This window comes from Nicotiana tabacum, chromosome 13, assembly GCF_000715075.1.
Source record: "Nicotiana tabacum cultivar K326 chromosome 13, ASM71507v2, whole genome shotgun sequence".
Lineage (NCBI taxonomy): Eukaryota > Viridiplantae > Streptophyta > Magnoliopsida > Solanales > Solanaceae > Nicotiana > Nicotiana tabacum.
The window spans coordinates 68778895-68790603 of record NC_134092.1 but is presented as its reverse complement, the minus strand read 5'-3'; the positions used below and the strand labels follow the sequence as shown (position 1 = coordinate 68790603).

Sequence of the window (11709 nt, the reverse complement as noted above, 5' to 3'; positions counted from 1 at the left end):
ATATAGGCTTTTATTTCTTTGGGAAGGTGGCTTGAGTACTGAAAATTAGTTAAGCAAAAGGCTAGTGAGTCCCCCTGTTAAATAGCTTGCATAGGCAATAACTTTGTCTTAGACATCATTGGTTTAATCGAAATTGTATTCACAATGACAAAGTGGTCGTTGCGTAAAGATATGAGTTTCTTGTTCGTGAGACATGTCTTAATAACAACATACCCATTACATTCCAATACTTGGGGTCTGGGGAGAGTAGTGTGTACGCAGACCTTACCCTTACCTAGTGAAGGTAGAGAAGCTGTTTCCAATAGATCCTCGGCTCATAAAAGTAGGGAGGAAAAGAAGAAGAAAAAGCAGGGGGAGAGAAAGAAGAAGAAAAAGGAAGAAAGAGTGGGTAGAAAGGGGGGGGGGGAGAACAAAGTAAGTAGCACCAAAATAGTAATAATAGGAGAATACGAAAACAGAAACAAACTAAACCACATGATGTAATACAAACTTAAGAGATAGGAGAGTACATGCATGCTACTAGTACTACCGGTAAGAAAGGGGAAAACTCTCAACTACCTGCTAACATTCTACCCTAATCATATACTTCCATACCCTCTAATTAAGGGTCATGTCCTCGGTAATTTGAAGTCGCGCCATGTCCTGCCTAATCACCTCTCCCCAGTATTTCTTAGGTCTGCCTCGGCCTCTTCTCAAACCTGCAATGGTCAACCTCTCACAAGGCATTTTATGACCATTAAGATTATTATATTACTAGAATCGAGAAAATCAATATCATTAGGATTAAAGTGGTGAAAATTATAGCTTCATGCTCTTGTGTCTGCTTTGAAAAGCCAAAATTTTCACTCTATTTTATTAACGCCCTCATCTTTGACCTAATAGAAGTAGGTTGCCTTCATTTATGCACATTATTCCAGTGTCAAGTTCAAGAGATGCTCATATCTGGTTTGTACCCATTTCGTGGACTGAAATATTCTTCGAATGAGTAGTTATGAAGCCTTGGAGATTAGAATGTTTTTATGGTGTATTGGGAACTAATATCGCTTAAGAATATAAGTAGCAAAAAACTGCAGAGAATTAAATGGAGTGCAAAACTCCAAATTGTTTGTCCTGGTTATTGTTGGGCACATGCCCATGTTGTCCAGCCAAATGCCCAATGGTCAAGAGTGGTGTGTTGAACGAGTAAGTAAGGAGAAAATCTCAGGGTTCGTCCTCACAAGCAGATATCTTGGTTACAGAAGACCAGGGGAGAGATAGAACAAGAGGCTCGAGGAATAGAGGTAAAAGTAGAAGTAAGTCAAGGTCCAAAAGGTTTTGCCACAAGTGGCAAGAAAGGACACATCAAAAGGTTTTGCCACAAGTGGTTGCAAGACATTAGAGAAGGAAAGAAAGTTGAAAATAACGAGAACAATGTTGCTGCTATTATTCGAGATGACCTTCTTTTTGCTTATGATGAAAATTTCATCAATTTGGTATCCCATGAGACGAGCTGGATAGTAGATTCTGGAGCTACCTCACATGTCACACCAAGAAAAGATTTTTTCTCATCTTATACTCCTGCTGATTCTGGAGTGTTAAAGATGTGCAATGCCAGTGAAGTTAAGGTATTTGGTGTTGGTACAGTTTATTTGAAAACTAATAATGGTTCAACGTTAGTTCTTCAAGATGTCAAGCATGCTCCAGACTTTCCTTTCAATTTGATCTCCGCAGGAATATTAGACGATGAAGGTTACCATAATGCCCTCTTTAACAGCCAATGGAAGCTCACCAAGGGCTCGTTAGTAGTGGCTCGAGGAGTCAAGTCTAGTCATTTATATGTGACACAGGGCTCTATTCTTAATGACTCCATAAATCTGGTGAAAAGTGACACTTTATCAGAATTGTGGCACAGAAGATTGAGTCATATGAGCGAGAGGGGGATTACGTGTCTTGCTAAGAAAAGTTTTCTTTCTGGAGTGAAACAAGCAAAGCTGAAAAGGTGTATCCATTGTTTAGCTGGCAAATAGAAAAGGGTTTCCTTTCATAGCCATCCTCCCTCAAGAAATCCCGATCTATTGGAGCTAGTGCACTCTGATTTGTGTGGTCCTTTTAAAGTAAAGTCAAAAGGTGGTGCACTTTACTTTGTGACATTAATTGATGATCATTCTCATAAGCTCTGGGTATATCCTTTGAAATCTAAAGATCAAGCACTTGGCGTGTTTAAGGAATTTCAGGCCTTAGCTGAGAGACAAACGGGGAAGAAATTAAAATGTATTTGCACTGACAATGGTGGTGAATATTGTGGTCCCTCTGATAACTATTGCAAGGAACAAGTTATTCGTCATCAGAAAACTCCGCCCAAGACGCCTCAATTGAATGGTTTGGCAGAGAGGATGAATAGAACTCTAGTTGAGAGAGTTAGACGCTTGCTTTCAGAAGCTAAACTTCCAAATACATTTTGGGCGGAAGCACTTAACATTGTTGCCTATGTTATCAATTTATCTCCTGTTGTTGCTTTGGATGGTGATGTCCCAGATAGAGTTTGGTTTGCCAAAGATGTTTCTTATGATCACCTGAGAGTTTCTGGGTGTAAAGCTTGTGTGCATGTTCCTAAAGATGAGAGATCGAAACTGGATGTGAAAACTAAGTAGTGCATCTTTATCGGTTATGGTCAAGATGAGTTTGGATATCGTGTTTATGATTCAGTTGACAGTAATCTTATTAGAAGTCATGATGCAATATTCTTTAAAGACCAGACTATTGAAGATATTGACAAGGCTGAGAAGAAGGGAGTTGACTTTGATGAAATTTTCTCCCCTGTTGTGAAGATGTCTTCTATTCGTGTGGTTCTAGGCTTAGCCGCAATTCTAGATTTAGAGGTTGAGAAGATACACACTGATGAAAATCCTTCGGATATGCTGACAAAAGTGGTGGTTGCGCATAAATATGAATTTTGTAGAAAATTGGCATGCATGAAGCCTGTCAATAGTTCCTTTACTTGAAGACACATTTGGCCCCTTGGCTGGAGGGGGAGTTTGTTGGGCACATGCCCATATTGTCCAGATAAAGGCCCAATGGCCTAATCCTATTCTCTTTTGGTTTCCATTCCTATTTGGAATTGGATTCGATTTTTATTCCTATTTAGAGTTTGTTTTGCTTTAAGAGAAAGTACCACTCGTTATCTATAAATAGGATAACCTTGGAGAATTATTCTATGCTCGTTGGTACCAGCCTTTGAAAGACTTAAGCACATAAGAGTGATTTTTGAGAGATCTTTCATCAAGAGAGAAGAGAGAAGAAAAGTATTCCTTTTGCTGCAGATTTTAATTCCAACTAGCCAAAATTAAATCATATTTTTCGATTCGTTAACCGTTGGATCGGGCTGCAATTTTGACTGTTGATCATTGATTTGAACGGTAAAGCTCGGATTTAGAGGCCCGTAGCATCTGATTTCGAGCCTCGAACAACAGCTTTATTTTTGTGGATTCTCCTCTTTCTTCAATTGATTTGTTGTTACTCTTATTGCTATTATTGCTCCGTGTTTGACACTTGTTGTGTAGACAATTTGGAGAACTTTTGTAACTCTCTTATTATTATAGTGGGATTTTTTGGATCTTTGTGATCCCGTGGTTTTTACCTTCGATTTAAAGGGTTTTCCACGTTAAAATTTGGTGTTCTTTATCTTCTTTATTTTCGGGTTTGCCTCTTCCTCGACATAACAGTTATGCACCATGATGGGCATGCTATCTATCTAGCATTTTCTATCTCCTTTTTTTATTTCTTTATTGATCAATGATCTTGTAAAGTTAGGCATACGGAGATGAATGGCACTTCTAGGTTGACATTTAATTTTGTGTTAATTCTTTTCTCCACCTCTGCAGAGTTTGAGAGTAGTGGAAGCAAAATTTGGATTGTGTTGTCTTAACTCGTAAATATTTTCTTTGATAAGATAAGATAAATTTCTTTATTAGAGTACCAAGAAGGTACTACACACAGCAAAAAAGAGATTACAACATTACTGGTTTAATATACCCCCAAGAATTCCAAAAAAACAAAATACTCCAACAGCAACAACAACCACGGACCCAGTGTAGTTCCACAAATGGAGTTTAGGGAGAGTTGTGTGTACGATGACCTACCCCTACCTTATAATAGTAGAGAGTCTGTCTCCGAAAAATACTGCGAAAGCAAAAGTATGGATTCTTGAAATTTATTACCTCGTCAAAAAAAAAGAAGTATAGATTCATCTATTCTTTACATAAGAGATGTGATGTCTTTGATCTTCAAAGCATATATTATTCTTTTCCAACTAGAAAGTCCAAACGATGCAAAGAGGAATGGTCTTCCAGACTTGCTTCATCTTTTGCTCATTTTCTGAGTGCGCCAGCACTCCAATACACCTCTCACACCGTGTGGCATCACCCAATGCAGCCCAAAAATGCATAGGAATTAATCCCAGATCTGTCTTGTTTGTGTGCAGTGCACGAAGAGATGACTTGCAGATTCTGTTGACTCTTCACAGGAAAAACATCTACTGCACAGATAGTATCCTTTCTTTTATAGCATGTCTTGAGTTAAGAAGGCATTACTAACTGCAATCCATCGAAAACAAGTTACCTTAGGAGGGGATCTTGTTTTCAACAACATCTTCCAATGCCATGTCAAATTCCAATGCACAGCTTGTTTCTGCAGAAGATTGTATCAACTTTTAACCGAAATTTTTTTATCCTTGCCAACCAGATCTGAAAGTCCAACTTGTTAACATCAAGGCTAACAGGTCCCGAATAATGTATTACCTGACTAATTTCATCTAATTCACAGGCATTAGAATTCCTCCTGAGATCAAGCTGCCAACCAGACCCAATATAGCATTCAGCCACTGTACATACTACATTATTTATTTTTTGATATACTATACAACATAGCGATTCTTTAGACTTTCCCCGTCTAGCCAAGCATTAATCTTAAACCTGATTCTGCTCTGATTCCCAACCTCCAATTTTACATATTGTTGAAATTCTGGCCAAAATTTACATATTTGTTTCCAGACACCCACTTTAGTTTAATAGGGCTTAACTCATAATTAAATTGAACCAAGAGGTTCTGTTTGGTAAAGAAATGAAATCCAGTGACTCGACAACAACTTCAAAGTTATGTACTGTGATCCTTTGCACTGAGTCTTGTTGAAACTTATCTTCAGGAAACCTTGTTCAGGGTATAAACTGAGCAATATATTTTCTGCTGGTGGTGAAGATGGTACATTAGAATCTAGAACTGATGATGGCAGTTTTAGCAGTAGGACATCAGTGCGCATTATTCAGGTACTTCTTTTCTCCTTTCAAGGAAAATGATTTACACTGGCATAGCAGTGTGAGCATACTACCTAATTAGGAAATCGGTGAATGTCGATTTAACCAAAATTTTTAATGGTGCATTGTAGCAAGCTACAAATTGAATAAGCCAGATTTCATTCAGTACTGAAGAAAACATTTCTCCAAAGAAGCCTACCACTCTGACCGAAGTGGCAAAGCAGCGTGAGTTGAGTGGAAACTTAGAAAGTGAGTCAGATAGCAAAATCAAGAAGCATCTATCCGATGCAAAGACCAAGGAGCTTAGTGGAAATGATATCTTTGGCCCTCCTCCAGATGTTCCTACTAGGTCACTGGCTGCTGCGCGCTCCTTGGAGTCGAAAGAAAGCAAAGATATGGGTGAACTTGCCTCACGAACTGTACGCACATCTGTTATGGGTTCAAATGTGAGTTGTCTTTGAGGCTTGTTTCATTATTCCTTCCTTATTTGAGGAAACAAAATGATGAAGAGTTCTGACAATGTTGGTGTTCTTTAACACTGATGAAATTCCTCAGGTGCTTTAAAGTTGAGAAAAGAAAAGGTTAAGATCCAGTAAGATGCTCTTAACCTTACCCTGAGACTTAAAAGGGAATTGGTCAAATTACTTAGATTTAGCGCCTCCAGTGGCTTAATAATTCAAAGAACAAAAAGAGTTGCAATCCAGTAAGACTCATTTTTATAGTGGTACCTGTAGAATCAACTACTCAAGTGTTCTATTTTCTCCACAATGTCTGATGTTGACTAAGATTGATGTTTACTGTCTAATTTTCTCAAATTTTATCTTGTACCTGAATTTGGACTTGGTTGTTATCCTTTTCTTTATTTGGCTTCTACTATTATGGGCTCTCATTACTCTTGCCGCATTCTGTAGCCTGCTGGCGGTCAAAGCAGTATCTTGTTTGATGATGAACCTGTTGGCAAGACAACAAAGAAAATACATAACCAGAAGTTTGCAGAATTGACGGGGAATGACATTTTCAAGGGAGATATTCCTCCTGGATCCGCAGAGAAGCCACTGAGCAGCGCTAAGCTGAAAGAAATGAGTGGCAGTGATATATTTTCTGATGGAAAAATTGAATCAAGGGATCACCTTGGCGGTGTGCGCAAACAACCTGGTGGGAAAAGCACTATTTCATTAGTGTTATCACGTCAAATGGCTATCATGCTGATCTGCAGTGTCTCTGCCAAATTTCAGCTACTTTCTGACCAGTGAGCACTTCATGGCATTTAAGATTGAAGAATGTTAATTTTGATGTGTTAATATTCTTAATTTGCTACAAAATTCAGAGTAGTTAGCCACTGAGCATTTCTCTGTTGAACACTTGAACTGTTGTAGCAGCTTATAAACTGGCAATCCTGGGAACACCTGGCCTGTTCATTTTGCTCCAGTTGGCTTGATCAGTTGATCTATATCCAAGAAAGAAACAAGATGTCGAAACTGATTCTAGCAAATAATGGAATTTTAGTTCTCTTCTGCTTACTGCTGAATAAAAGCAAAGGAGGAACTTCTGTTCAAGAAAAACCGAGGATGGTCTCTACCTTGTTAGTATTTCCTGGTTGATCATTATCATCATTTCACAGTGCTTTCAGCTGTTATACTCCTCTGAGTGAAAAGAATTCTGATGATCTCCTCATCAGTGTAAGCCTTGTTAGAGATCTTTTCATGTGGTATATTTGCTTAATTTCATGCCAATGACAGGTACACCTTGTCTCTAATATATGGATGCAGTTACAAGAGGTTGCAGGCAGAAATTTGCCTGGTGTAGTATCTTTGCGTCATTTCTTGCCAATGCCATGTTAGAAAGCTGCATTAGAAGAGCTGTTTGGAAACTTCTAGCATATATTATGGTAAGACTTATTTGTTATTTGTATACTGTAAATATAAATAGGATATAACTTATTATATGTTGAAAATTTAACCGCAAGAAATCAATGTAAGGCAAAATCATTGAAGATTATCTTAAAAAGAGGAAAAGGACCAACAGGACAAAATAAATTAGCAAAAGAAATAATTGTCGGTAAATGTTGTAGCCTAATAGATATTTATAGGAAAAATAAGAAACTTGACCTCTCTTAATTTTTCAATTTATTAAAGAAATCGTGCATGTCCGATGTAAAGGATAGACATAGCAGGATGAGACTTTTACGATTAGTTTACGTTCAGATCATATTCTCATAATATGCGAGAACTTAAAAAAGGTAGTAAGCGCCCAACTTGAGATTTGGTAATATATGCTAGTGTGTGATTTTTCTTGTACTACCCTCGAGAGTTGTGGCGGGATGGATAAGATTAGAAAAAAGGTCATTATTGCCCCAGTACTATTGTAAATAGTACACGTTTGTCCTCCGTTTTACTTTACGTCCAAAACCCATCCTACCGTTAACAAAGTTAATGTAATTGCCCCTAACCCTAACGGATGGTCAATGTGACAGTTGACCCACTCCATTTTTTCCACGTCAACTACCAAGTCAGCTTTCCATTAAGTTGAAAGCCCCAATTCGGCTCCCAAATTAGATTGACCCAATTTCACTCCCAAAATTTTGACCTGTAACCCGTTACCGTTTGCCCACTAAATAAATAGAAATAACCCGTGTAAAACGAGTAGAGGCCTTCATTTGGTCGAACCTTCTAGTACTTGAAAGAAAACGAGAGAACCAAACCCGTCTGTAGAATCCTTGCGTCCAGTGCCGATTTCAAGCAAAGGTAAGAAGTTATTCCAAAAAACTTGATGTTTCTGTTAGTTTTATCTCTTTCTTGTATGTAAGTGAAGTGAAGTTTTACTGGGGTTTCAAATCCCTTTCAGATTTGTTGTTGGTTGGTTAGGGCTTTCAGTTCCTCCTTTCTTTATAAATTATTTCAAGCTGATAGGTGTGTGTAACCGAAGTATAGTTGTCATAGGGTTTTGAATTTGTTATTTATTGGAGTTAAAGTTTTCAGAATTGTTCTTGGTTGGTTAGGGTTTTCACTTCTCCCTTTCTTTGTCGATAATTTCAAGCTGGTAGGTGTGTGTTTTGCATTTGTATTCAGTTGCATGTGGTTTTTCATTATTAAACCGTAATTTTGTTATTTTTGTTTGCATGTGCCTCATATCTGGTTTATACTTTCTTGGTATTGAAAAGTCCTTTGGTGGTTTAGGGTTTCAATTTTAATATTTTGTGGTCCCAACTTCCTTTGATTTTTTTTGTATAAAATAAGTGAATCAGATTTTTTGTATTGGCCTTCATTTGTTCTTTTCTACGTTGTTTATTAGAGGGTGGGGCAGGGGACACTTTATTTGTTACTTTAATACTTTAATGTATGGTCCCCCATATCCATGGTGACATCTATTAGTTTATTGAAGTTGACTGACTTATTTAATGTGTGGTACCTTCTATTTTATTCTGCCTTTATGCCTTTATTTGCCTTTATCTATGTACCTTCTATTATTCTATTTTGTTTTGCCTTCCATTAGTCTTTATTTATTTATGTTGTCTGGTTTTAGTCTGTATTTTATACTGTTTCTATATTTTTTTTACCTTAAGTGATTTTAGTATCTTAAATATGTATATTCTTTATTCTGCAGTTTACTGACAATGGTCCTGCTGGATTTGGTCTTTCATCATGGTGGAGAGTGGGTCAAGAAATAACTCGTGGCATGCTCAAGAAAATTTGTGCACACCAAGCAAGGTTTTGACTCTGACTTGCTTTCCTATAATGATTTAGTGGATGAATATGTTTCTATCTTGGGATATATAGGAGTCCAACAACTGATAGTTAATGGTCCTTCTGGTACATACTATGATATAGAAGGTGATTATGGCATTAAGACTTTATTGGACTTTGTTAACAACCAGTTTAATTTTATTAATATATTTGTTATAGAGGAATGTGAGCCAAGTATTAATGTACCTAATATAATCCATCACAATGAGTATGATGAATCTGATGAACTTGAAGCTGCCACTGATTGTGATGAAAGTGATAATTGTGATGATAATGAATATGTTGTTTCTTCAAACTATGATTCTGATAGACTAGAGAAACTTTTTACACAAAAGAAGAGAGACATTAATGATAAATTGACTGACTATAACGAGTTGGAAAGGTCCATGACATTCAAAGATATTGCTGAAGTTAGGAAAGTGATAAATATTTTTGACCATGCAAATGGTTGTGGGTTAGAGCAACTTAAAAGTGACCCAACTAGGCTTAGGTACATTTGTGAAGTTGACTGCCCTTTTGTATGTCACATATCTAGGAATTCTTCAGGGGATGGGGCTAAATTCAAGACCCTAAATTCAGAGCACACTTGTGAACCTGCATATGATAATCATAGAGTTAATGCCAAGACCATTGCTATATACTTCAAGAGAGGATTACAAGATGATCCAAAAATTAAGGTTAGAGAGATGAGGGCAAGCTTGAAGGCTGTATTTAATATAAATGTTAGTGAGGCAAAGTGTAAGAGGGCAAAGAGATTGATTTTGGAGAGTCTTGAAGGGAGTTTTACTGATGAATATAATAAGCTGGTAGCATATGTTAATGAATTGAAGTTTAGTAATCCTGGAAGTGATGTGATAGTTAACTTATTAAAGGATGCTCTTGCCGAAGTCAAGAGAAGGTTCCTAAGGATGTACATATGTTTTCATGCAATGAATATGGGGTTTCAAGAGTGGGTTGAGGCCCTTTATATGGTTGGATGAAACTTTTTTGAAAGGGAAAGTTAAGGTTCAGCTTTTGGTGGCAGTTGGTCAAGACTTTTCAAACCAGTTTTATCCATTAGCTTGGGCTATTGTGGAAAAAGAAATAAAAGTTACATGGAACTGGTTTTTAAGTCATCTACAAATGTCACTGGACCTTAAGATGGGTGAAGGAATCACTTTTATCTCGGATATGCAGAAGGTATGAATACAGTCCCAAGACTCTAAATTTGTATAACCAATTCATGAGGATTGCACAAAAGTGTCATGTGAATGTCAATGCTGACCAAGGTTATGAAGTGACAGAAGGTAATGATAGGCACATTGTGAATCTGGGGGCAAAAGAATGCACTTGCAGGACATGGGACCTTTGTGGAATCCCATGTCCTCATGCAATTTGTGCCCTACTATACAAGAAGATTGACCCTTTAAGTGAGATTCACTGGTACCTTTCCAAAGAGGCATATCTCCAAACTTATTCTCATAAGTTACAACCTATGAGAGGAGAAAAGGTTTGGAAGATAGACCCCTCGCAGAATATGGAACGACCTGAGTTTGTAAGAATGGCTAGCAGGTTAAAAGTAAAAAGAACAAGAGACAAATGAGTCCCTTAATAGGCAAGGGCAATGGTCTCAATCCAGGAAAGGGAGAGTAATGACATGTAATAAATGTGGAGAACTTGGACATAATGCTAGGGGATGTGCCAAGGTAATCTATCTCTTGAATAATAAATTTATGCTTTTATTTTATTCTGCCTTGTTCTAACATATAATTGTGTATGTTGATAATAGCACTCTAAAGGAAAATAACCAATGGGTGGCAAAACAAGGGGAAAGCAGAAACAAAAACAAAGAACTTTGATTGATGAACCTGATGATAAACAACATATATCCCCAGCTATTGCAGATATCCTAACTGAAGATCACTTTCATTTATCAGCACCCCCAGCCAAGTCAAAACAGTCAAGCTAGTGAATCCAGCAACTTTGTGTTTATGCCAACCCCTGCAGTTCAAAGGCAGCTTCCAACTAGCAATGAATGTCCAGATTTTGAGATCCCTAACTCTGAACCTGAGCCTGACATAACTATAAGACCAAAGAGTATCTCAGAAGCAAGGACAAGACTCCAGCTGAGGCAGTAAAGTGTACCCGCTGCAACTAGACAAATTGAATTTGTTGGTGATTCAAGTGGTGTAAGTCAGCCATCGAAGCTTACTTTCTCAGCAAAAGGCATAACATGGCTGGGAAATTCTGCCATCACTGGAAATCAGTTGAACAGACAAAGGCTGACCAAGTTGCAAGCAAGAACGGGTAGTGGTAAGGAGCAGAAGTGATGGAAATTTGCTTCTAGTGAACTTTTATGATGTAAATTTTTGGAAGTGTTGTAATTACTGCCATGAAAGTAAACTTTATATTTTGGTTGTGGTTCTTTGGTTGTGATAGTTGGTTGCCATGTTATAATTAGGTGTTGACATCTTTTTGGGGTTATAATATGGTATCCAGTTATCTTTTTTAAACGCACTTTATGAATGTTGATAGTTGTTACATTATGAATATTGAATCAAGGTGAATGTTTGTTGATGAATGGTCAGTTCATTGTTGTCCATTTTGTTCCCTTTTCAATTTCAGTTTTTCAGTTATCCAGTTATCCATTTTTATGACTGGAATGTAAGTTTTTCATTTTTACACTTGCTACTATCTTT

The 11709-nt window shown here is 37.4% G+C and overlaps 1 protein-coding gene across 1 annotated transcript; it reads left to right on the top strand.

Moving 5' to 3' along the window:
* The first annotated feature begins 2372 nt into the window (after positions 1–2372).
* LOC142168159 (uncharacterized) lies at positions 2373–6707 on the top strand. Its single transcript, XM_075228824.1, has 6 exons — positions 2373–2568; positions 2686–2967; positions 4801–4860; positions 5194–5300; positions 5435–5734; positions 6200–6707. The coding sequence occupies exons 1-6, from the start codon at positions 2373–2375 to the stop codon at positions 6539–6541; spliced, it is 1287 nt and encodes a 428-aa protein (XP_075084925.1). The 3' UTR covers positions 6542–6707.
* The last annotated feature ends 5002 nt before the right edge of the window (positions 6708–11709 follow it).